General features: G+C 40.4%; 1 protein-coding gene across 3 annotated transcripts; it reads left to right on the top strand.

Annotated features, from left to right (window-relative positions):
* The first annotated feature begins 251 nt into the window (after positions 1-251).
* LOC116720043 (bromodomain-containing protein 4-like) lies at positions 252-23,232 on the top strand. 3 transcript variants are annotated; one of them, XM_032563051.1, is made up of 22 exons: positions 252-339; positions 2,818-2,969; positions 6,508-6,748; positions 6,843-6,935; positions 7,703-7,840; positions 8,136-8,268; positions 9,410-10,005; positions 10,090-10,461; positions 11,430-11,558; positions 14,063-14,284; positions 14,955-15,175; positions 15,253-15,353; positions 15,605-15,844; positions 16,694-16,780; positions 16,892-17,287; positions 17,603-18,217; positions 19,201-19,301; positions 19,382-19,502; positions 20,315-20,451; positions 20,547-20,737; positions 21,024-21,258; positions 21,349-23,232. In XM_032563051.1, exons 3-22 carry the CDS (start codon positions 6,620-6,622, stop codon positions 21,415-21,417), a joined length of 4,326 nt encoding a protein of 1,441 aa, XP_032418942.1. In that variant the 5' UTR covers positions 252-339; positions 2,818-2,969; positions 6,508-6,619; the 3' UTR covers positions 21,418-23,232. The 3 variants fall into 3 exon arrangements, with proteins under 3 accessions (XP_032418942.1, XP_032418940.1, XP_032418941.1); XM_032563049.1 differs by having other exon boundaries at positions 16,691-16,780; XM_032563050.1 differs by having other exon boundaries at positions 274-339; positions 2,898-2,969; positions 16,691-16,780.
* Positions 23,233-24,704: the final 1,472 nt, after the last annotated feature.

Here is a 24,704-nt window from a genome sequence, read left to right as displayed (position 1 = left end):
GTAATTAAATATATAAGCATGCGTTTATTCACTTTTTGTGTTGTGGCTTGGTCTTTTGCTCTCAGGAATGTATCTGCAGCTGTTGATTTATTGTTCAGGCAGTTTTCTTCTGGCGCTCAGTTCGTGTAAAGTTTACGCCAGCCTTTTTTCCGGACGGGAGCTATTACGAGGTGTTGCGTGATCGCACCAGTGGGAGGAGCGAGCCTGTAGGTGACATTTTCGTCTGACACACATTCGCCCCGCCCCCTTTACGTCTGGCGTCATCGACGTCGAACGGGACTGTTTGTTCTGGATTTGGGGCGAGGAAGGTCTACGGGCGCTGACAAGCAACTGAACAAGGTAAAAATAGACTTTAATGGTCCCGTTTGGATGACGGCGGCACATCAAACGAAGGCGTACGACTGCGGGGGTCTGCTAACGTGTTTAAAATAGTCTTCGCTGGCGTATTTTCCGCGCTGTCAGTGAGCGCTTCAGCAAGCGGAGCATGAGCCGTCCTCGCAGGCCTTGTACCGGTTTGGCTACACGGGATATATGTCGTCCTGCCTCGCATTTGTGTGCGGTTTCGTCTCCTCGTGCACGTTCTGTGTCGTATCTTCCACGTGTGGGTACTTTTGTTGAGGTGAATTACGTGACAGGTGTCACTCGGTGCTGTCAGTGTACATGTTAGCGGCAGGTCGCTGGGACGCTAGTCCATTAGCTGCTAGGCTGTTTGTTTGTAGCCCCGTAGGCCGTATTCGTGACATAAGCTACGTCCTAATGGGTGCGTAGATTATGCACTATGGCGCAGAAACTCATGTGAAGGGCGACGTACGGTGGTTCGAGAATACCACCAGTGCTGTCGGAGTGGTATTCTAAAACGCTGTTTACGTACACAGCTGTCACTTTATCACGGTGAACACGGCGACCCACAGTCATGGAAGGTTAGTGAGGAAAGGCTTGCAGCAAGCTGGGTTTTTAAGTTTCTGTTTGGGTCAAATTGCGTTACGAATTTTAATAGACAAAATATTATGGTGGTATTTTTTTATTACCTCAGTGTGTGGAGGTTGTGGCCTTCTTTAAAGTACGCAATGTATTCTTTATCATAGAATTTTTTTTATTTTTTTAAGTAGCGCTATGAACCTAACCATATTTAAAAATTAAGTGCTATATTAAACATTGTGCTATTAATTTAAGAGTAATTCACAATTTGTCGCTCTTAAAATGCCTGATTTGACTAGACTTTGCAAAATTGTCTCCTTTTGACAAAATCGTCATTAGTAGGTCAACAAATTATTGGTCTGAAGTTATAGTATGTTATTGAAAAAAGGATTAAAAACTTTCAAATGATACCAAGATTGTGTGCATATTAAAGCTTTAAAATGAAATTCAGTGTTGAAAGCTGAAATTGTGAAATCTGTAGAATTATGAAAACCAAATCATACCAAAAAAATGTTAGAATGTGACTCATCGTCATCTTTATTACAGACACAAATAAGTCCACATGAGAATAAAAGGAAAATGATCATTTATCCAGTTTATTCAATCCATATATCATGGTTATTCTGTGGGATAATTTTGATATTTATTTTTTATACATTTCCAGCAATAAAAACAAGGACTAAAATGTTTCCACCTTAAAACTAAGCGTGAACTTTAAAAGTCAAAACGCCCAACAATTATTAAATTGCTTATTAAATGGCTTTCTGTTGAGATAATTTACAAGGTGTGCTTGTGACAATACATAACCGTAATTTTTGTTTTTTTCTGAGCTAAAAATGTTTGAAAATAAAGAATTAAATTCTACTTTAGTCACAAGTAGTTGCATAAAATGGCCAGCAAAAAAGTAGACCATTTTAAATATCCTTTAATGACGCACACAATAGTGGAGGACTGAATCAAAATGTACAATAAACACCTGCTGATGTAGTTGAAGCATTTAAATAAACAAGCTTGCTGTTGTTTTATAGAATGACACTGAACATAGAGAAAATATACATTGAGCAACGGCAAACAAATGATAATAAGATGTTAACATCACACTTATACATTTTAATATCATCCAGCCCTAACTGGAAGCTAATGCTAGTTAATTTGCCGGGCGATTGGCATTGTTGGCTAACCTGCTCTAAGCTAAAAACACGCACTGCTCCAGATTTTGTGCTTGCAATCTTTTGATTGCCCTAATAACTGTAATAGACGGGACTCCTGTTATTTGAACGATGAATATGATGCCTGTCTTTCTCATAAACAAGAGAAATTACTTTATAATGATTCTATATTGAAAGAAGAGCAAAGTGCAAAGCGTCACCACTGCTCCAAACTTTAACTTTGACTTTTATGAGACTTAATAACTGAATGAACAGTATGTTAATCGTTTTGAAGCCATACCTTTTTAGAACTGTGGTTGAAAATAGAAATGACTGGAGTAAAAATTATAGTCAAATTATGAAATAGTTTGTTCCTATTTTGGTGGAAACTGGATTTAATGTTCACTAATTAATATTGTATGTTTACCCCGTTCTGTTATTGGATATTAAAAATTCCAACTTGCAATAGCAAGTAAATGAGCTCTCAGAAATTGAGAGATTTTAGCTGCATAATAAAATTAATGTATTTATCAGGAAACCTGTCTAATTAAAACTCTGATTAGATTTTTTTTCTAACACAACTCGGTCTGCTGGTCACAGTATCGTGTAATTATTCTGTTTTCATGTACTCTAGATTGCACCACCATTGGTTAACTCAACGTTGCTCTCTTTGGTTACTTAACGACATCGGACATGTCTCGTCTTAGACCTCGGACGCTCACTTTTGTGTCTCTCTCTCTCTCTCTCGCAGGTTTGACACTCGCCTCTCTATGTGTTGTGGTTTCCCTGAACTCACAGCGTGTCGCTGACAAGCATCCCGTGTTTCCTCAGAAAGGTGCCACCTCACCAACTGAGATATGATTACACTAGTGGAGTAGACCACAGCGGCACAGCATCAACCATGTGAGTTTCACAAAGATCGTTTCTCAGACCAGGTCAAAATTAGCAACACAAAAGTGCAGGAGATGTTACACAATCTGGGCCAGTGATTTATTCAAGTTTAAAGCATAAACGGAGAGGATCAAGAACCTATTACATTGAAAGCTGCAGAAAAAGTTAGCTCTGCTGTCATCTCTAGCATCATCTAATGAAATCCAAAGTTTTCGCTTTGATGATTTAGTCAGGCCAACTAAAAGTTTGCTGTTCAGTTGCATCGGAGTGACGACTGGCTGTTACAGAGTACTTAATGTTGTAATGGTGTGGTCTCCTGGGAAATCCTGCATGGAATTGATGCTTGATCCAAGACCAAGCAGTGCTGTGTTTTTATTTTAAAGGGACAGTTTTATGTAAAATCAACTTTTTTTTTTAAGCTTTACATCATGTTATATTGTTTATTCCCTCATCGAAAACATACTTGGAATGTTGCCTTGAGTCTCTCATGCATGTTTGAGAAATCCTTTAATCTCCCATGGCAACCATGCAGGTGTGCAAGATGCCTGGGTGAGCCTAGGCCCACCTGGTTCCTCCTCGGAGATGCAGTTTCTAAGCTTCTGAGCTTCTCAGCTCCTTCAGACTAACCAGCAGCAATTGGCAAACATCTAGTGGAACTTGAGCTCATTATATGAGCTACTTCTCAGAGCAACGCTGGTAAAAAAAAAAAATACTTTTAAAGGGTTAATAGAGGAGCAATGTTGTGAATATTTCCTGAAGGTGGAATTTCAGAAAGGGCATGAGTTTCTTAAAGAGACAGAAGCCTAATTTCAAGCCGTGAAATTTCTTTTAAGTCATATTTGATGTATAAGCATTTTTATAACAACTGGATGTAACATAGTTATGCTATAAAATAGCACTATATGCCTGGAAAATAAATGATACCGCCCCTTTTAGCTAAATGAAACAATTGCATAAATGTTGACATTACCTTTTCCTGCTAAAGCTTACCAACACTAACTCCAAAGCTTTACACATTCAATATTCTGAATGCTAGACACTACTGCTGTAATTTTGAAAGCTATAGCGAATCGGATTAAACACACTGACATTACCTTATCACTTAAATTTTGAAATATTTCCATTGTAGATTGAGGACTTGTATGGAATAATTTAGTTTTAGCATGGTGTTTTGCATGAGAGACCAAATGCATCTGGATTTAGTTTAATGCCTGTTTAGTGCTGGTTTGTTCTGATATGGCCACTTTTTATGCATGTTAATGCAACATCACTAGTACTACGTCAAAAAGCAAGCTGCAAGTATCAAATTTTTAGTAAGCTCCCCTCAGCTTTTCACAAATCGGCAATGGAGAAGCTCGAGTTCCGCGCTCATGGGAGTTTTCACATCTAAAGCTGGCATCACAGAACCACATGGATGCAGAGTGGAAATCAGCAGACTGGATTTAGAGCACTACATGTAAAATCTCTGTCTAAAAACGTTAAAAAGTTTAAACCCCATCGGTGACGTGTGACTCCCTCTCGATTTTTTTTATTTTTTTATTTCCACTTCCAGGCGTCACCTTTACTGAAGAAACTACCATTGGTTGAGGTCCGGCGGTCTGATCTATAGGTGCACGTCACCTCAACAAGTCAACCGTATCTTTATGGAAAGAAATGAGGCGCGTGGCGCACTCCGCTGCATTAGTCCCGGTGTGTTACGTTTTAAATCAGCCGATCAGCCGCTCACACACACTTTTGTGACGTCTCTGCATCACACCTTCAAACCAGACTACACGTTTGGTTTGACACATAATCAAACCATGTGTAACCATATTTGACATGTAAACCACGTCTGGTTTACCCATTAAACCAGACTTGTAAACCAGATGAGATGATAGCTCACCTCATACAGTAGAAATGAGATATTTACATACATACAGTACAGACAAAAAGTTTGGACACACAGTTGTGTCCAAACTTTTGGTCTGTACTGTATGTACACAAACATTTTCTTTACTGACTGTTTAATAGGATTAAATGCCTGTTGGAGATCATTTAGAATTACTGAAATTCAAGAATTCAAAATATTTGATTTAAATGGAACCACATCTGTTATTATTCTATATCTATATTTCTATATCTATTATTCTAAGAAGATCATATTCCTATGATCTTCTTATGAGATCATACGAAGAACAAAACGAAACAGTAAAGAAGAAGGTATAAAAATACTCTTGTTTTTAGCACACGAAAAAATGTTGCCAACACTGCCAGAATTTAAAAAAAATGTTTTTTATAGAATTTATGTTAATATGTGTATATGTACAGTATATATATATAAGTGGACCAGCATAGGGCTGTCACTCCCTCATGTGGCAGCTTGGAGGTTTTATTGAAGTGTTTGGGTAACGCTGCAGTTTTGTTTTTTTGTTGTTGTTTTTTTGGGTGGGGGAGGATAATCAGAATTCACCCTTGCTTTTTACAAATAATACATTCTGTGAGTTTGTGCCATGCTTTATGCACAATGAAACTTTTTGCTGCTTTTTTGTTGTTTTTTTTTTTTTTTTTTGGCGAAGTTGAAATTACGGTTACTGACATTATTGTCTTGTGTTTGCATTTTATCTGGAGTCGAAGCTATATTAACATCTTTGTGTCCAAACCAGCAGTAATATTTGTTAGTAGGGTTCCACCAATTCACTTTTTTTAATTTTTTTTTTACATCCGATACCGATACAGACATCTGAGGTTTAATATCGGCCGATCCGATACAGAAAAACAATGCTGAATTGACAGGGGGGGGGGGGGGGGGGGTTGTGTTGTTTTTAATACAGACATAAATGTACCGAATTAAAAATTAATTTGCTAGCTCTGCGCCAGTACAGCACACTTAAATACACAAACAGATTCACAAGCTTGATCAAACATGTAAAAACATAACTTTAATTTGTTCACTCGATTAGTGCAATTAGGAGAAGAACAGCCAATCTAAAATATATAATAAACTGAAACTGACTAAAGCAACAGGTAAAAAATAAACTGCAGCAAACCTTCTTTCAAATGGTTCAGAAAGTGTAATTAGAAATTCTAAATGTAAAGTAAAATAAATAATAATGCATGACGTCACTCAGAGCATAAAGCATAGAATTAGATTGTATAGATCCGCCCTTCTGGATTGGGCACCATGTCACCAATACCCAATGTAGACTTTATTTTGATATCTGTATTGGTACAGATGTTAATATCGGATCGGTGCATCTCTACTTATAATCAGCACTTTTTAGTGAAGTTTAAAAAGTTCACAGCTTTTATTTTGTCATTTTCTTTAGTCTTGTTAATTAATGAAACACAAAGTACATAAAGACAAAGTTAGCTGCAGTTTCTAGCTCTAAGTTGTAGCATTTTCCTCAGAAAGTTGAGGCTTTTTGTTTCTGTCGCCAGAAGCCTTTAGGTTTTGAGCAGAAAACCAGCAGTAAATTATTAAAATATCTGCTCAAGCGTTGGCTTTCTGTTAGTTTTGCGTCTTTCCGTCAACGTCAGTGCCCTTGATGTTGTTTCACAATCGTCCTTTCAGAGGGTCAAAGGAGGAATGTAATGGCCTGAGGGGGTTCCCCCCACTACAACCTGCCCCTGCCAGGTCCAACCCATCTCACCTGTCTGCTCGCTCACTGCAACCCTCTGCTGTGATGGGAGACGGACTGGAGGCGGGCAGCAGCCAGCACCTCCCTCCCGCCACGCCGCCTCTCCCCTTCAACCCTCCTCCTCCAGAAACATGGAACCCTTCCAGACCCAAACGACAGACCAACCAGCTACAGGTAGCTTCACTTCAGCTCGTCTTCATGTCCCCATTGGCCTGCAGTTCCCCTCGAACCAATAATTTTCTTTTTGTTTTGTCTGTGCTCTTTTCAGTACCTGCTTAAAGCGGTGTTGAAGACATTATGGAAACACCAGTTTGCATGGCCCTTCCAAGCACCTGTAGACGCAATGAAACTTAATTTGCCTGTGAGTCGTGTTTTCTTTATTTTTTACGTACTTGAAGTCGCGACGTATAGCCAGTGTTGCCACAGAAGCTGCTGCCAAGTTCATTTCACATGCGAACACCACACAGCCGTGCAAATAGGTGGCTTCTACTCATAAACAAATCAGAATTGAAAGATTAAAGTAACTTAAATAATTAGCTGAAAACAGATTAGTTTGTTGGTATAAATATGACTACTTTAATCTTGTTTTTGTTCCCGTAGTAGCTGGACTTTTATTTTGGATTAATAATTGTGAAAATATATAGTGAAAGCTTTTAGTTTTAGTGGACAATTAGTTTAATTGATCAGTTTATAAACAAGGCAATATGGACTCGGTTTTATTATATTTTGTGGTACTTTTTTGGTAACAATAAAAGTGGCAATAAGAACAATTTATTACTACTTTTTCATGTAGGTTACTGTGTGGCTGCGACTGTGTTACAGCAATTATAACCCCACAAACACAAATACTGCTCTTGAAAAACATTCCCATTTGTAATATGCTTCTTTAGGACACCAGTCACATTAAGAAATATGATTTGTACTATTAAACTGCACAAAGTAACTGCATTTAATCATATTTTCAAATGTATTGCTACTCCTATTGAACATACAGTGGAGAAAATAGTAACAGTAACAATCCTGATAATATGGACGGTTTTTAATCGTAATTTAATTTGGAATTCATCAGTCCACCTTACACAGAGTTGTCAATTTCTTTACTTTTCTCCTGTTTGTTTCCCCCCAAAGGACTACTACAAGATAATAAGGAGTCCTATGGACATGGGCACCATAAAGAAACGTCTGGAGAACAACTACTACTGGAATGCCCAGGAGTGTATCCAAGACTTCAACACAATGTTCACAAACTGCTACATCTACAACAAGGTTAGCCAAGCTCACATTCTGAAATCACCCTTAACCTTCACGAGCGACACATTGTGTTCTTTTTTTTTACATTACAGAAAAACAGGGCTTTAGTTCATCTGTTATGAGCAAAGTTTAAAAAAAAAATTAAGAATAAGTTTGTGTACCACACAATATCTTGCAAAATTGTTCCATTTATAAACCTTTTGTCACTTCGCAACCCCAAATCTCAATGTGTGTGTTTGGATTTCATTGTAAAAGAATGCTTTCAGTCTGAAATGCGCTCTGGTTTTTATATCGTCTCTCACTTCTTCAGCCTGGGGATGATATCGTCCTTATGGCCGAGGCTTTGGAAAAGCTCTTCCTGCAGAAGATCACAGAGATGCCGCAGGAAGAGGCGGAGATCGCCGTGGTCAATAAGGGTCGTCGTGTAGGGAGGCGTGAGCCCTGTGAGTAGATTTATCTTCAAATACACATTTAATCACAAACATCTGATTTCTGGCAGATGTAACATGGAAAGTAGCTGAGAAGACTTGTTTTCATTGATGTGTAAATGGTGCTAACCTGACTCGTTAAGCTTGTCAGGATACATACGGGCTTAAACTTGCCTTTGTGGAACGAAATCCTAATGGTTAAATCAGGTTTTGTTTGTTTGAAGCGCTTCAGGTCTGTAATTTCCTGTTATTTGAAATGATGTCATTTGTCTTACATGTGTAAAACACAGGGTTCCTGCTGATCCTAAAAAGTCTTGACAGGCATTGAATTCATCGATCTAAAAATAAGGCCTTAAAGCTGCAGTATGTAACTTTTATAAAAAATATTTTTACATATTTGTTGAAACTGTCCCTAATTTGTGATGGTATGGTAGGAGACAGATAATCTGTGAAAAATCGAGCTTCTCTGCCTTCTCACGTTGCTCCCAGTGGTAACTAGAAACATCCAATCAGAGCCAGGACACTGGTCTTCACTGGGGTGTATTTCAAATATTTAAATGAAAAAACTAATCAATAGTTATCTATTGACTGATTATACGTTTATTTCGTGCTATGTTTTTCAGCCAAATTGTCCAGCCTCATGTTAAAAAAGCAAGGAGGAAAGGGTTCCCCCAGTGTATTATAAGCCTGGCAGGCCACCAGGCTTTACTTGTGCCCCTACCAGGCTTAGCATTGCTTATTTATTTAAGTCTTTTTAAAATGTTTGCATTTTTTAAGATTTTATAGATGGTGTTCAGGCATTAATCTTCCAATCTTTCAATAACACATGATTATCAAGTGATGTTTTTAAATTTCCTGTCAACTTTAAACATTTTTTAACTCAAAAACACAACGGCCCGCTGGATGAATGACTGCCGAGCGCCCCAACCGCCAGGCTTAGCAAGTTTTCTGGGGGAAACCTTGGAGGAAATATTTGCTTACTTGGGTGTTTTTTTTTTCATTTGTGTTTACTGTGAAGTTTGTCTTAAATGTTATTTAAAGTGGCATTAAAAAAGTCTTGAATTTAACTTGCCTTAAGCTGTAGGAACCCTGAAAACAGCACTCCATTTTTTATTTCTCTTCCCTCTTGTCCTCACACATCCATCCTTCGTTCCAGCTCTGATGACTATGTCGGATTCAGGCCAAGACTCATCCTCTCCGTCAACGACCCCGCATACGAGAGGCTTTTCATCGCCCTCAACCACTCCACACACCCGTGGCACACCAACCCTCCCCTTAACCCAACCTTTACCTCAGCCCCTCGTCCAGCCCTTAACCCAACCTTTACCTCAGCCCCTCGTCCAGCCCTTAACCCAACCTTTACCTCAGCCCCTCGTCCAGCCCTTAACCCAACCTTTACCTCAGCCCCTCGTCCAGCCCTTAACCCAGCCCTTAACCCTGCCCTTAACACTGCCCTTAACCCAACCCTTAATTCACTCCTTATCTCAACCATTACCCCAAACCGTACAGCAGGCTTTAGCCCAGCCTTTAGTCCAGCCTTTAGTCCAGCCTTTAGCCCTCTCCCAAATCCAGACACAACACCCGCGGGTGCCTCCCACGCCTACAAATCACGCTTCACATCTTGGACCCCAGTTTGCCCTCTCTACCCCAGACGTCCTAGGCCCAGGCATGACGTCTGTCCCCCCTCTAGCCATGACACACCCAGGCCTCCATCCTCCACCGGTGCTGCAGAGTTCCCCGGCCCTCATCAAGGTAACCAATGACTCCACATTTCATTGTGTTACATGCATCTAAATATTTCTGTTCTGACGGAAAACCCCAACTCCACGTCAACAGCAAAAGAAAAGCCAGAAGAGGAAAGCGGACACCACCACCCCCACCGCCAACGACCAGCTAAGCGAGTCGCCCCCAGTGTCCGACGTGACCCGGCCTCGCCGAGACAGCGCCCGCCCGTCGAAGCAGCCCAAACGGGACTCGTTGCAGCCGGACTCCCAGCATCACATGGGTGGAAGCCTGGAGATGGGCGCCACGGCGACGTCCAAGCGCCAGGATCAGCTCCGCTTCTGCGCACGACTCGTTAGAGAGATGCTGTCCAAGAAGCACATGGCGTACGCCTGGCCTTTTCACAAACCCGTCGACGCCAAATCTCTGGGCCTGCACGACTACCACGACATCATCAAGCACCCAATGGATCTCAGCACCATCAAGGTGACCTCTTTTTATTATTTTTTTAAAGTCTGGGGTTACTTGTGCAATAACTTTTTAGGATGGAGTGAATCAGCTTTGTACAGTGTAATCCAGATATTTACATACTGTATAAGAAAAGACATTATCATTAGCTGCGTTTCCATTACAAATGTGTGCAGAACTTGGTTGATATTTCGCTAACGTCGCAAACTAATTCATTGCGTCATCATGCTCCTACCACTTCCTGTCGAAGGAAGGGCTACTGGAGGAAACAAAGTGGTTCTTTGTTTCCTCCAGTAGCAACATCTGGTTGTTGATCACATGACTCATGTGATGTGAAAAAGTGTTTCCAATTCAGGTTTTGCAAAATACGTTAATGTCATCACAGCTGAAAAAACACCTCATTCTAGTGCAAAAAACTTTGTATCAAAAAGTTTTTTTCTAAATTGTCATGTTTCCATTAAGCAAATTTCTTTGTGCAACTATATAGTGAATGGAAACGCAGTTGGTGTCTGACATTAAAACACTTCTTCAGGTGTGTGAGGAGAATCAAAATTATTTCTATTTGTCAACGACTGGAATATGTTTTTAAACTACTTAAAATATTTTTCAAATTTAGAGATTATGTACTACTTATGTACCCCTTTGAATAATTTGTGAAAGCCCAACTATGATGTCAAGGCTTTGGAACTTACTGATTGGTTGAATCTATTGGTGGGACTCAATTAAGTTAATTGCAGGGTTTGTAATTAATCTCATTTTAATCCGAAATGACTATCTAGAAAAAGTACTGAATAATTTGAGTTTGTATAAATAATTTCACAATTCTAAATGACCTAAAACAGGAAAAGTTGATAGATTTAATGTTAGACTGTGTGAATTTCTGTTGACTCGTAATCTCAGTTATACATTAATTTGAATCAAATAATATTTTTAAATGTTTTATCCTAGGTATTTCGATCATTTTAAATGGTTTTTGTCTCCTTCAGAAAAAGCTGGATAACAGGCAGTACAGAGACGCAGAAGAGTTCGCTGCAGACGTCCGGTTGATGTTCTCCAACTGTTACAAGTACAATCCTCCAGATCACGACGTTGTTTCCATGGCGCGTAAATTACAGGTAAATACAGCCGCACGCAGGGAAGAGAAAAAAAATCAGGCATTATGAATTTATTCATCTGATTTTAAAAAATCAAAAACTCTGAAAGACTCCAGACAAACACAACTTACAATGTGCTGCTACTTGATTTTACGGGAAAAAATGTTCTGTTCGCATTATTTCTGGTGAGATCACCACTAATAGTTATTTTCAAAACGGTAATCTGTTGGCTCATTTTTAAAATAATCAAGGTATTCTACACGTTTGTTTTTTCCTGTTTAAGACCGCTTTTTATTTCAATCTATTTTTTTACAAAGTGAATTCATTTTTCTATCCCACAAGATAAAATGTACACAAAACTTTACTCTTTAAAAAGTGACTTATATGTGAAAAGCACCATTGCAGCTTGACACAAATAAATATGTGCATTTCAGTGTAATGGGTATTTAAAACTAAAAATCCTAGAGACTCAAATTGTCAAAAATTATGAGGCTTAACTGGAAATGAACAAGTGATAAGTGTCTCGTTGGAGTGATACTCCAAAGAAAAAATTATTTTATAATGTTGCTTGTGAAATTTGAATGACATGCACATTATCTACACTAATAAATGCTATTAAAGAGAGACGTAGAAATTTATTTTGGGTTTTCGTGCATATATACACAAACTAACACGATAACAGGAAACTGTAGCAGACGATCGGTCTAACTTGAACTTTAAACACTTTCAAGAGACAAACGACTCATGTTGGGGGTTTTTCTGTTTCACCTGCACTCTGCTGCAGTTTCAACTTCAAAACATTCAACATTAAAATGGTTTTATTCCTTATTAGATGGTAATTAGATGCTCCATCTGCCATGTTTGTTTTGATGTAGTTGCCCAGAAAGGGAACACATTCTCTCCACACAGCACTTTGTAGGAAAACTGTCTCAACCTATGTTAACCATAAAAGAAGAAACATAAAATATTCAAGCTGAAAATCCTCTGATTCCGTTTGCAACCCAGTTTCCCCGTTCATCTTTACTTGCGCTGCACTGACTTCACCTCATTTCTTCACTGGGTTTCATTTTTATTTTCAAGAATTTCTGCATAGATGTTTGTGGAAGCTTTAATTTTTTGTGTATTGCTTTTAATGAGTCCATAACATTTTATTTCAAAAGCACAACATAGCACCAGTCTGCTAAAAATCTGATGCTTTAACGCCACCTTGTGGAAGCAAGCAGGATGGCCACAGGAGAAAACGAGACAGTTATTTATTAGAACATTTAATGTTACAATTTAGTTTTAATTTCTTTACAGATCTGTACCGATCCACTTTTTTAAACTTCCAATACCGATATTTGAGGTTTAGTATCAGTCAGTCTGATACAGAGAAAAAGTGCTGAATTTACTTAAATTAAAAGAAAAAGAAAACATTACAAAGTTATTAACTCTTCATCAGTACACCAATAGTTTCACAAACTCGGTCAAACATGTAAAAATGACACAACTCTAATTTGTTTAATCGGTGCAAATAGGAGTAAAATAGCCCTTTTAAAATAAATAATAAAGTAACTTAAAATGACAAAAATAATGGGTTGAATGTCTTGGTCAAACATGTAAATATAAACTGCAACAAACCTTAATTCAAATGGTTCAGAATGTGCAATTATCCATCCATCCATTTTCTGTTCACCCTTTGTCCCTAATGGGGTCTGGAGGGTTGCTGGTGTCTGTCTCCAGCTACGTTCCAGGCGGGAGGCGGGGTCACCTGGACAGGTCGCCAGTCTGTCGCAGGGCAACACAAAGACATACAGGACAAACAACCATGCACACACACACCCCTAGGGAGAATTTAGAGAGACCAATTAACCTAACAGTCATGTTTTTGGACTGTGGGAGGAAGCCGGAGTACCCGGAGAGAACCCAGGCATGCACAGGGAGAACATGCAAACTCCATGCAGAAAGACCCCGGCCGGGAATCGAACCCAGGACCTTCTTGCTGCAATTAGAAAATTTAAATATAATGTAAATAATAAAGCATTTATTATTTATAAATAATAAATGCTTGAGAAGTTTGAGAATCACTATTTCATGAAGCAAGTCCAGAATGGATGTTTTCTGTTGTTTCTTGATGACGATAAAGTCACAGATTACGATAACCCCAAAAGAAGCACTTGGACATTAGAAGCCATGAATGCATCATTTGAGGTTGTCCAAAAGTGACTGGGTCAAAAACACAACTTGAATGTTCACTGCATAAACTCTATGCTTTATGCAGAGCACAAAGCATAGAGTTAGACTGAATAGATCTGCCCTTGTGGATCAGGCACATTGTCACCGAGATCTGGAATTTATTTCAGTATCTGGACCGATACAGATATTAATATCAGATCGGTGCCTCTCTTCTGATCTGACATCCAGAAATTATGTTAACACTTTAGGATTCATAATAAATCAAACGTCCTCAGTCCGTCTGAGACGAGTTGTCTTGAAGTGGGAAACTTTTTGACCTGGAAGTTCCTTCTGCTGTCCTCCACCAACAGGACGTGTTCGAGATGCGCTTCGCCAAAATGCCAGACGAGTCCGAAGGGCCCACGCCGGTCCCCACGCCGTCGTCGGCCCTCCTCTCCGTCCCCCCCACTCGACAAGCCCCTCCTACGTCTGCTGCGTCGGAAAACGACAGCTCGAGTTCCTCCGACTCCGAGTCGTCCAGAGGAGACTCGGAACAGGAACGACAACAGCGACTGGCCGAGCTACAGGAGCAGGTCAGAACGGTGCTGTCCAACCTTTGTTTTTTTGTTTTGTTTTTTTGTACATTAAAATGTCAAAACTATTTATGATTTTCGGTAACCCTGTTGCAACAAGCAATTAATCACATGATAAATTAAAATGAGCTCAAATTTGATTCTGATAATCAATGTTGTCTGAATTATGTTTACTTAGACTTCTTAGTTCCTTTTATTTATGGTTTTATGTGGGTTTTTTCTGCTTTATTTATTGTATTTTACAATATATTTGTCCAAGATATTTCTGAATATTTTGGATTTTTAAAATAAACTGAATTCCAGGGTTGAGTGTTTTTTATAAAATTATGCTTGGTAGTATTTGAGTTAGAACTTGCATTATTATGCCATTATCAATATATTTACTGAATATAGTGGTCTCAAAACAGCAATACAATCGCAGTAGTTTATTTATTATCCAGTTAGATTTATCTTAATAGGTTCTGATAAGATTATTAAAAAAAAACAAACATATTTTTTCTTGCATGTTTCAGGTTGAATATCTTTGTCTAGATTTGTTTTGGTGTGTGTATTTTCTGCAACGTTAGAAAATTGTTCACTCTTATTTTACTTGGGTTTTCAGCTAAAATCACTGGATATTCACATCTTGTGGTGTTTTCTGACCTAATGTGTGTGTTTTTGAACCTCCTAGCTTAAAGCTGTTCATGAGCAGCTGGCGGCGCTCTCCCAGCCACCGACCAGCAAGCCCAAGAAGAAAGAGAGAGACAAGAAGGAGAAGAAGAAGGAAAAGCATAAAAAGAAGCAGGAAGCTGAGGAACCCGCAGAAACCTCTCCTCCCGCGATGCTTCAGACTTCTAAAAAAAGCAAGAGTAAAGATCCCGTCACGATAAAGGAGAAGAAGAAGAAGCCCAGGTACGTTTTCCTTTGCAGAATTCAGCCACGATGTCTCCGCTTGAAGTCGGACTAAATCAATCATTTGTCCATCGCAGTAAGAAAGAAGACGTCAAAAACAGCCGGCCAGCTCCGCCCCCTCCGTCAGGACCCATCGCTCTTCTGCCTTCAGCTTCTCTGGAAGCGGAGGACGACATCGGTGTGTTTAATACGGAGCAGAGGCGAAGCATGACTGCTTCTGGAAACATCCAGAATATGACTTCATACAAATATTTACATTTCCAGACTCATTTCTGTCCCATCCAGTTTCACGTAACAAGCTTGTATAAATTTATATCTAAAGTATTTTTTTACATTTTAAAATGAACATAAAATATATAAATTCTTATTTGTGGTTAATCAAAGACTCAGTGTAAACCTCTGTGATGTTTTTTTTTTCTTCTTCTTCAGATCTTGGCTCTTCCAAGCCGATGTCGTACGAGGAGAAGCGCCAGCTGAGCCTGGACATCAACAAACTGCCCGGCGACAAGCTCGGCCGAGTCGTGCACATAATCCAGACGAGGGAGCCGTCGCTGAAAAACTCGAACCCCGATGAGATCGAGATCGACTTTGAGACCCTGAAGCCGTCTACGCTGCGGGAGCTGGAGAAATACGTTTCTGGCTGCCTCAAGAAGAAGAAAAAACCATCAGGTGGGTTTTGGAACGAAGTTCTGGTTGAAAAAGATGGACATCAGAAACCCGTTCTGTGGGCACAGGCAGCATTAACTCTGTTGTCAAGAGTTTGTCTGGGCGATATGTTTTAAAAATAAGTATCTGATTTCCTTTTTTTATTTCTTTAGTCAGGGTTTTTTTTCTCACTTAAAAAGAAATTGCAAATGACAGAAAATATTTTCAAAAAAGTGGTTTTTGTTTCAGTCATCCCTTCTGTCTGTTCAAAGTCCAAATAATTAGAAATTGCAAAACAAGGTTGTCAAACAAGATGGCGGCCCACGGTGTGCTGACATCACTCTGAATTATAGAAACTCAATGAATGCAGTGGTGAAAAATATTCACAATTTTCTACAATTGAATCTTTAAAAACCAAAAAAAATTGTTGAATTGATAAAATTGATTATCAAGTGGCTTACGGTCTTTTGCCAACGACAAAAGCAAAATCCTACAACCGCTAAAATCTGACGCCTCGCCATTTTTGTTTACATTTTTTGAGGAAAGAAGTTGCGCTCAGTGTCGCTTCCCTCAGTGGTTTTCGGTGCAGCGTCTCCACAGGCGAGGAGGGGAACAGGTTTTTCCAAATGGTTTGGTTCATTTGGCACAGTACAGTCTTCACTTTACATTTATTAATTAAAACTGAACTGTCTTTGATCGACTCTGATTCAAAATCTACAATACTTACACCGCTGAATTATGAATTATTTTGTTCTGTACGGATTATTTAAACACAGTTCAATTTAGGATTGAACTAATCCTAAATTGAACTCCATTAAATACTTGTCTTGTTTTGCTGAAGTTGTAAAAGTTTGATGGCTTTTGTTGCAGTAGAGAAATCTCTGGAAATGACCAAGGTAAAGACAGGATCTTCATCTTCAGGCAGCAGTGACTCCTCAGACAGCGAGGACTCTGAGAATGGTAGTGTCTTTACTTCACTTCTGTGTTTTTACTGATTGGCATCCTCAATTATTCAGCCTGTAAATGTTGTCTTTCGTCCTCCCTTGAATCTCATTTGTCTCGTGTCTACAGGGCTGGTTCCCAAGCAACAGAAGAAGACGTTACCCAACAAGGACTCCAAGAGAGGGAACCACCAGCCGCTCCCTCCTCCTCTTCCTCCCATTGGGATGCTCCCAGTCGCCCCCGCGCCTCAAACACAACCCCAGCTGTTCCAGCCCAAGCCCCCGTTTGTATCCGCTCCCTCTGTCCCGCCGCTGGACTCGTCTCAGCTGCTGTCCTCGGGATTCGACCCTCTGGCACATTTCATGAATTCCCACCTGACCGAGTCAAACGCAGAGTCCGGCGCCGCCGTTGCCACCGCCGGGGCAGCTTTACCCCCGGGCCTGCTGAATGCAAACGCGCCCCTCAACCAGACGCCGACTGACACGCATCCCTTCCTAAACCAGCATCCCATCGTTCCTTCCCCAGGTTGGTATTTCGAAACTGCGGCTTAAGCATATCCACATAGCAGCCTAAATTATCCTTTAAAGGGGAAGTTTTATGTAAATTCAACATTTTTGAGCTTTTCATCACGTTATAATGTTATCCAATCATCAAAAACATGCCTGGAATGTTGCCTTGATTCTTTCATGCAAGGCAATATGCTTCTCCGCCATATCGTCCAGTCTGAGTCGAAACCCTCATTTCCGCACATTGCTACGTTTTTAATAGAATATGTCTTGATAGATTGTTGGATTACGCTTTAAAGATTGTCCCCTCTTTCTTTGTCTTCCATGTTTGCAGCCCTCCACAACGCTCTCCCCCAGCAACCATCCAGACCTAGCAACCGCGCTGCGCCTCTTCCGCCCAAACCGCCGCAGCCTCCTCCATCCTTGCTGCCTACCCTGCCTCCTCCGCCACCCTCCACCCCCGCGCAGCTCCAACCCACACTTCCCTTGAGCCTCCCGCAGCCAGTCCACCGCCCACGCGTACCATCGCCGCCGTCGCACGGCATCCTGGGTACCCTCTCGGCTCAACCTCCTCAGGCTTTGCTGGAGGACGACGAAGAGCCTGTGCCGAACAGCTCCGAGACGCCACCGCTCAGCCAGGTTCATAACCTGCTGCAGTCGCTGCAGCCCCGGTCCACCATACCGCCGCAGCTGCAGCCGCTGCACACACACTCGCCCGGGCAGGCCGCTTCCCAGCTCCTGCAGTCGATACACACGCAGGGCTTGACGGCGGCACCGCCTACCCAGACGCAGAGACACGTCCCGGCTCACGTTCCCCAGCTGTTCCCGAATTCCCAGGCGGCAGCGTCCCAGCAGCTGAAGGGCGCCGTCTTGCAGCAGAAGGTCCAGCAACTCCAGCATCAGCAGCAGCCGTCCCCACACAACACAGCAGAGGCCTTCTCAACTAAAGGTACCACATTAAACACATAGTTTTTTTTTTATTTTGTTAAACCTTTATGTAACCAGGTAAGTTGATTGAGAACAAATTCTCACTTTCAACAGCCTCCTACTCAGAGAACATTGAAGGGGCAGTATTTTGAGCTGATAGTATTACTCCCTCATCAAAAACATACCTTGCTTTGATTCTGTCATGCATGTTAGAGAAATCCTTTAATCTCCCATGGCAACCGTTCAGCTGTTCCAAACACCTGGGTGGACCTAGCTCCGCCTTTGAGGACGTAGCTCCTCCTCAGAGCTGCAGTTTCCAGGCTTCCACACAACAGAGCAGAACAGAACAACTCCACCACTCAGCTCCTTCAGACTAGCCAGCAGCAATTAGCTAACACCTGGTGGAGTTTCAGAAAGAGCAGGAGCTTCTTAAAGCGACGGACGCCCAATTTCAAGGCGTTAAATTTCGAAATGAAATTTCTTTTAATTCATATTTTATATATATATAGCATTTTTATAACAACTTCAAAAGGTCAATATTGAAGTTATCATACTGAGCTTCAATGTTTTTTGCAGGTTGTTTGGTTTCCTTCTTAAATATTTTCTTTTTCTGACGTTTTACATGGTTGAAGTTTTATTTTATTTTAACTTGTTGAAACAGCTGAATACTACCAGCGATACTACCACCACTAAGCTGGAAAGTTCCACAGCTCTTAATAACATCAGGACCTTGATTCTAATAAGATACATATGTTTGGATTTTTACATGTAGTAGCTAGATATTTTTTTTTGTTTAGTGTTGTTGGGTTTCTTTTAGTTTTTTTTTTTTTTTTTTGTTAAAGTTCAGTGTAAATGTTGCTTAAAATACACAGATTTTTCTTTTTCGACCACCCTGGGGGGGGTAATTATGCTTTGAAAGACAGTTGTCATTCCGGCATGCATCCATACGGTGGTGCTAGAGAGCTCGGCTGTAGATAAACTGAACTTCTTGCTCCCTGTGTTTAGGCTGCCTGCGTGAAAGCCCCTCTCCTCTAATGATGCATTCGCCTCAAATGCCTCAGTTTCATCCAATGGGACAGCAGTCACCTTTACAGGCCAAGAAGCATGTAAGCAAATCAGGAACGTTGCGTCACTGTGTCGATGTGTGGCGACTGCACTGAGTTCTGTGTGATTCGGCTTGGCGTAGGAGCAAAGGTCCAACCTGGTGGGAGTTAAAGAGGAAAAGCCTTCGCAGTCTCCAGGTCTACCTTCATCACCTTTCAGCCCTGCAATCCGCCAAGACGCACACAAACACGACAACAAACACAGTGAGTGAAAGGTTTATTCTCTGCTAAGGAAGGATAAAACGGCGTTTCTGTAAGACTGGTCAAATCCAGAGACAATTTTAAATGTTTAAGTTTTATAGATGTCAAAATGAAGCAGATCTGAGTCCAAACACTTTTTAAAAAGTGCAATATCCCTTTAATACTCAAATCTGGAGTAGGCCTGAAACGATTAAACGGATTAATCGACTAATTTAGTAATTGATTAATCGTTATCTGGATTACACAGACTAAGAAAAAGTTGCTGGAAAAGCAACATAGAGAGGATTGAGCCAAAATTGTACAAAACATTTGTGCATTTTGCTTTCAAGATGTTAAAAATTCTTCATCTGTAAACATATTTTCCCCAAAACTCCTCTAGTGGCATAGTTTTACGTTCCTCTGGTTGCATTCTAAGCAATGAAATGTTGATTTCTTTATTTTTGATTTAAAAAGGGAACTGAATTGTTTGTTTGAGTACTTTAATGTATTTATAATATTGTATTAAAAAAAGTCGTCCTATGTAGTTAAAAGAAAGCAATTTTTTTTTATCCGATTAATTGATTAATCGTCATATTATAGAATAGTCGATAACGAAAATAATTAATTAGTTGCAGTCCTAATCTGAAGACAACATAAGCATTGCGTTTCAAATTAAATGGCATGTAAAGGTGCTAAAATGTTAATAAAATGTAACTAAAATGTTAATACTCTTAAATATCTGGAAATTTGAGGGGGAAACCCATAAAAATTTAGATTTGAGTTTGCAAGAGTTGGCGTTGCTCTGGTTCCTCATTTCTCCCTAAATGTGTGTTTAGGTTTGGACATAAAGCCGCTGGATGGTTCTCGTCCCGTTTTTTCCCGCCTCCCTAACTCCCCGTCGCCGCCCGCCTCCCAACCGGAGAACAAAATCAAGCAAGAACCCAAGACCCCCATCGCACCCAAAAAGACACCGGTACGCAGAAAAATACAAAATAAATAAATAAAATTGTGCCACACCCAATAAAACTGTCCTTATTTCCCACTAATCTTGCTGTGTTTCTGTCCCAGGACGTGAAACTAAAGAACATGGGCTCCTGGGTCAGCCTGGCTCATCGCGCCCAGTCTGCACCGACGTCATCGCTGCGCTCGTCCAGCGACAGCTTCGAGCGCTACAAGCGCGTCGCCATGGAGAAGGAGGAGCGGGAGAGACAGCTGAAAGCCCAGGCGGAGCAGGCCAAGAGAGTGCAGGAGATGCTACGGTAAGTAGGAGGGACATACGGAGATGAGTGCACAGAAAGCAGCTCACTCCAGATGATAAAGAAATGACTCAGTATTGGCAAAAAAAAAAAAAAAAAAGAAGCGCCCCACAGGGGAGGTGAGGAAATTTTGTTCTTTTGAATTCCCACGCAAAAGGTTTTCATTTCCTTACAAAACTTTTTTGTGTCGCTTGGCTTAATTTTGCATCGTTTTGAAAAGTGGTACCAGGTACAAACATGAACTTGATCAAATAAAAACATAACGCTGTTTCCTGTTTCCGTGTCACAGCCGCGACGACGACGACACGACGGAGCACAGTCGCCGAGGGCGACAGTCGCCCCTCGCTCCGACCCCTCCACCCGTCTCCTCTCCGCCCACTCACTCCCCTCAGCCTCCCCCGGCTCCCGCCAAACAACAAGCTCCGCCCCCTCCGCCTGCGGCAGCAGCTGCAGCACACAGCGCTCTGGACCAGCAGAGGGACCGGGAGCGCCTCCGCGAACGGGACCGGCGCTTCAGAGAGGCCGTACGCACTTTTGCTTTTTGCTTGTTTCTCATATTTTTTCTTTAAATTGCGTTTTTTTTCCTCCTTTTACCTATTCGGTTTTCTCTGCAGATGGCGGACAACATCGACATCAATTTCCAGAGCGACCTGATGGCGATTTTCGAGGAGAGTCTTTTCTGAAAAGGAAAAAAACAAAGCAAAAAAAAAAAAAAAGCACGAGACGAGGACACGATAAGTTGCGTTTGCAAATGTACAAGCGTCACGAGAAACAGAGCTCTGAGATGCATGGTTGCCGCCGTCGACACAAACCCACATCATCGACCGGACCTAGCAGAAACCTCTCCGCCCCGTTAGCTTGTTGTGATTGGGAATGTAGAGAAACGGCTTTTCTCCACCCCGGGTTTCCTGCTTGAAGTTCATTGGTTACTTATTGATCTCCAAGGACGACGGGATAAGCAGTCTGAAACTTTTAGCAGAGAATCGAAATTGAATCTTCTTCATTATGTTAAATTATAAACTGGAGCAATTTCTTTCTTTTTTTTTTTTTTAAATTTCTGGGGAACTGTAGCTAACAGGAGAACAAATAGAACAGCCTGCTTTGCTTTTACTTTTCTCCTCTCCCCTCAGATTTTCGCTGGGGGAATCTGGACTCTTGTGGTTGAGTTTGTAAGGTTTTCGTCAGCTATCATTTAGAAGCTTATTGTTTTCTCAGGATACGGTGTGTTTTCTGTTTTTTTTTTTGTTTTGTTTTTGTTTTTTTATAAGACCTCCTTTTACCTCCCACTTCCCCCTCTGCAACAATCAGGAGTGACCACGGAAGAAGCAACCATGTTTCAAAAGTTTTCAAAGTGCGTCCCTTGCCTTAGCGCTCTGGCCTGTAAACTAATCACGCCCTACAAATTATACATATTATATATATATATAAATATATATATATAAAAATAGATACACAAATATATATATTATATATGACAAAAAAAAGAAATAAGTCATTGAAGAATATGAGAGGGATGTCGTTTGTGGAGAGCAAAGCTCGTGTCTGTGTTCATCTCTGAGCTATGGTTTTGATTTTGTAGGCTTTACTGTAAAGAAGAAAAACAACAAAAAAAAAACAACACTTTTTTATGATTCTATTGAGAGGATTGTTTCGTCTGTCTTATTCTCACATTTTCAGTTTTTGTTTTGTGGTTTGTTTGTTTTTTTTTTTTTTCTTAACTCTATGCCAAAACAAATCCATTGAGTGCTGAAAGTTGTTTCACGTTTTTTACATGTAAATTGCATCGTCTCTTCACTTTATATTAAAGACTGTCATCATTGCTATTTAAAATTTTGCTTCCCCTCCCTCCCCTTCTTCCCTTTTAAATCGAAAGTTATGCAACAGGTTTTCTCTTTCTTCAAAAGGAGTTTTACGCGCCTAGGTCCCATCATTTTGTACTTACGGGGTAAATCTGCACTCAAGTGTTTTAGTCTGTTTTTAATTTTTTTTTTTTAAAGATATTTCTTTGTTGTTTTTTTTATTTTTCTTCTTCCCTTCATGTGGATATTTTTAGTCGGTCTTGCCCATCTCGCCTGCCACGATCATCACAGTTTCAATAGTCTCTGATGGACTTCTCTTCACTTCGCCCTTCATCACTCTTACCTCGCGCTCGTCGTCCGCAGCGAGAGCGTTTTGGATTTTGTGTGCCATTGTGTTGATCTGGAAGCGGGAGATTTTCCCGCTTCCTTGAGGTTTGGCTCGGAGATCCAGGAGTGTTTTCTGCTCTGTCGTTTACTGTATTTTTTTTTTTCTTCCTTTTCTTTTCTTTTCTTCTCATCTTCAAGGTGTCCTATTTCTCCTTTGCTGTTTGTCTTTTCTTTCGATTTATTTTGCCCAGAAAAATGTGTTGGTGAATGAGGCATTGAGGTCAATAGATTCATCTTCATATAATGGAGTACAGCATCTTTGTTTTTTTTTTTGTTTTTCTAAGAAAAGTATTAAAATATTTAAAAACCTCACCCTGGTCCTCACCCATTTTTCTTCAGAATCGGCCTTTGTCACCGAACAGAAGCACAACAAAATTCGTTTCGGTACAGGAAAAGATGAACAGCATAACCCTCGGCTAGACGGGTGACTCGCAAAATGTGGGAGAGAAAGACAGTCAGTCATTGAGTCCTTTTTTTGAAAATGCTATTTTCTGCTCTTGAGAAACATCCATTTGTATTACACTTCATTAATATGTGATTTTATATCAATAAACTGCACACAGTAACTTGTTTTTCATCATATTTTCAAATTCGTTGGTATTTATCGATGGACCTTTCTGGAACAGGCAGAAAGGTCTGCCTGGAGACCTTTCTGAGAAAATAGGAGAACATAGCAATATTGACAATATGGACATAGTTTGGATTTTTTAAAAACGTGATTAATTGGAGATTGAAATTCTTATAAGAAACTTATCGTGATAAACGATACAATAAATGCCCACCCTAACGTCCAGTCGATTTATCTTGAAAGATCAATCCCATCACTGCTGTCAGGAATTTCTAAAATGAGTTGACAATCCATTAAAATAAATGTTGATTTTGAATATAATGTTTCTGTTTGCATGTAACTGAGTGCTTGGTGCTCTGTACGTCTTTACCCAGATTCAAATCCAGACACTTGGAGCCCCACAATGAGGAACTGTGCTCTGCAGTGGTGTTAAAGTCGAGCTGAGGCAGCATCTGCTGGGGTAAAAAGAGGAAATATGGAAAGTAAAATGAGTAACATAAAAAAATATATACATATAAAAACACAGACGACCAGCTTGAATTAAACAATAAAGAGTGGAGTCAGTTGGAGTGATTCAAAGAGCAAATTAATATATTTTCTAAAAGCTTACAGTAGTACATACAGTACTTGTACACTGATTGCAGTGTACAAGTATGTACATAGTTGCTAAGTAAGCACACATTTTCACTTCATTCTGCAGCAGCCGAAATTAGAGCCCAGCAAACGAGAACGCGTGAGAAACTGTCTGGTGGCTTTGACTGGGCCGCTTTAGTTTTCTAGAGACCGACGCTGCTAAAGGAGAGCCGGGGAGGATGTGGAGGTTCAGACCAGTTGCAGGCTGGTGAGAGGCGTCAAAGACAAATTTCACACCCAAGATACAGAAGCTATTACTGTGCTTCCTTTGCTAAAGAGAATCATGTGTTATCACAAATTTGCTCGGCGCTCAGAAAGATTAGAGAGAAAAAAGAAAGTCGACCTTAGGCAGATAACACCCGCCGATCGAGTCACAAAATATATTTTACTCAATGTTCCTCTGTCTCCTGCGGTGACGACGAACGTTTTTATTTATTTACGTGTTTATTTTTTTTTTACAGGTTTTGACTTTCAAATGAGGGGCTGTCGTGGTTTGGCTGAGCTTTTTTTTTAAATGGTTTATCAAAGTTCAAGACGGACCGCAAACTTACCAGAGACATCAGTGACTCTGAGGAGCAGCAAA

The sequence above is a fragment of the Xiphophorus hellerii genome, chromosome 5 (genome assembly GCF_003331165.1).
Source record: "Xiphophorus hellerii strain 12219 chromosome 5, Xiphophorus_hellerii-4.1, whole genome shotgun sequence".
NCBI classification, from domain to species: domain Eukaryota; kingdom Metazoa; phylum Chordata; class Actinopteri; order Cyprinodontiformes; family Poeciliidae; genus Xiphophorus; species Xiphophorus hellerii.
This window is presented reverse-complemented; position numbering and strand designations above follow the sequence as displayed.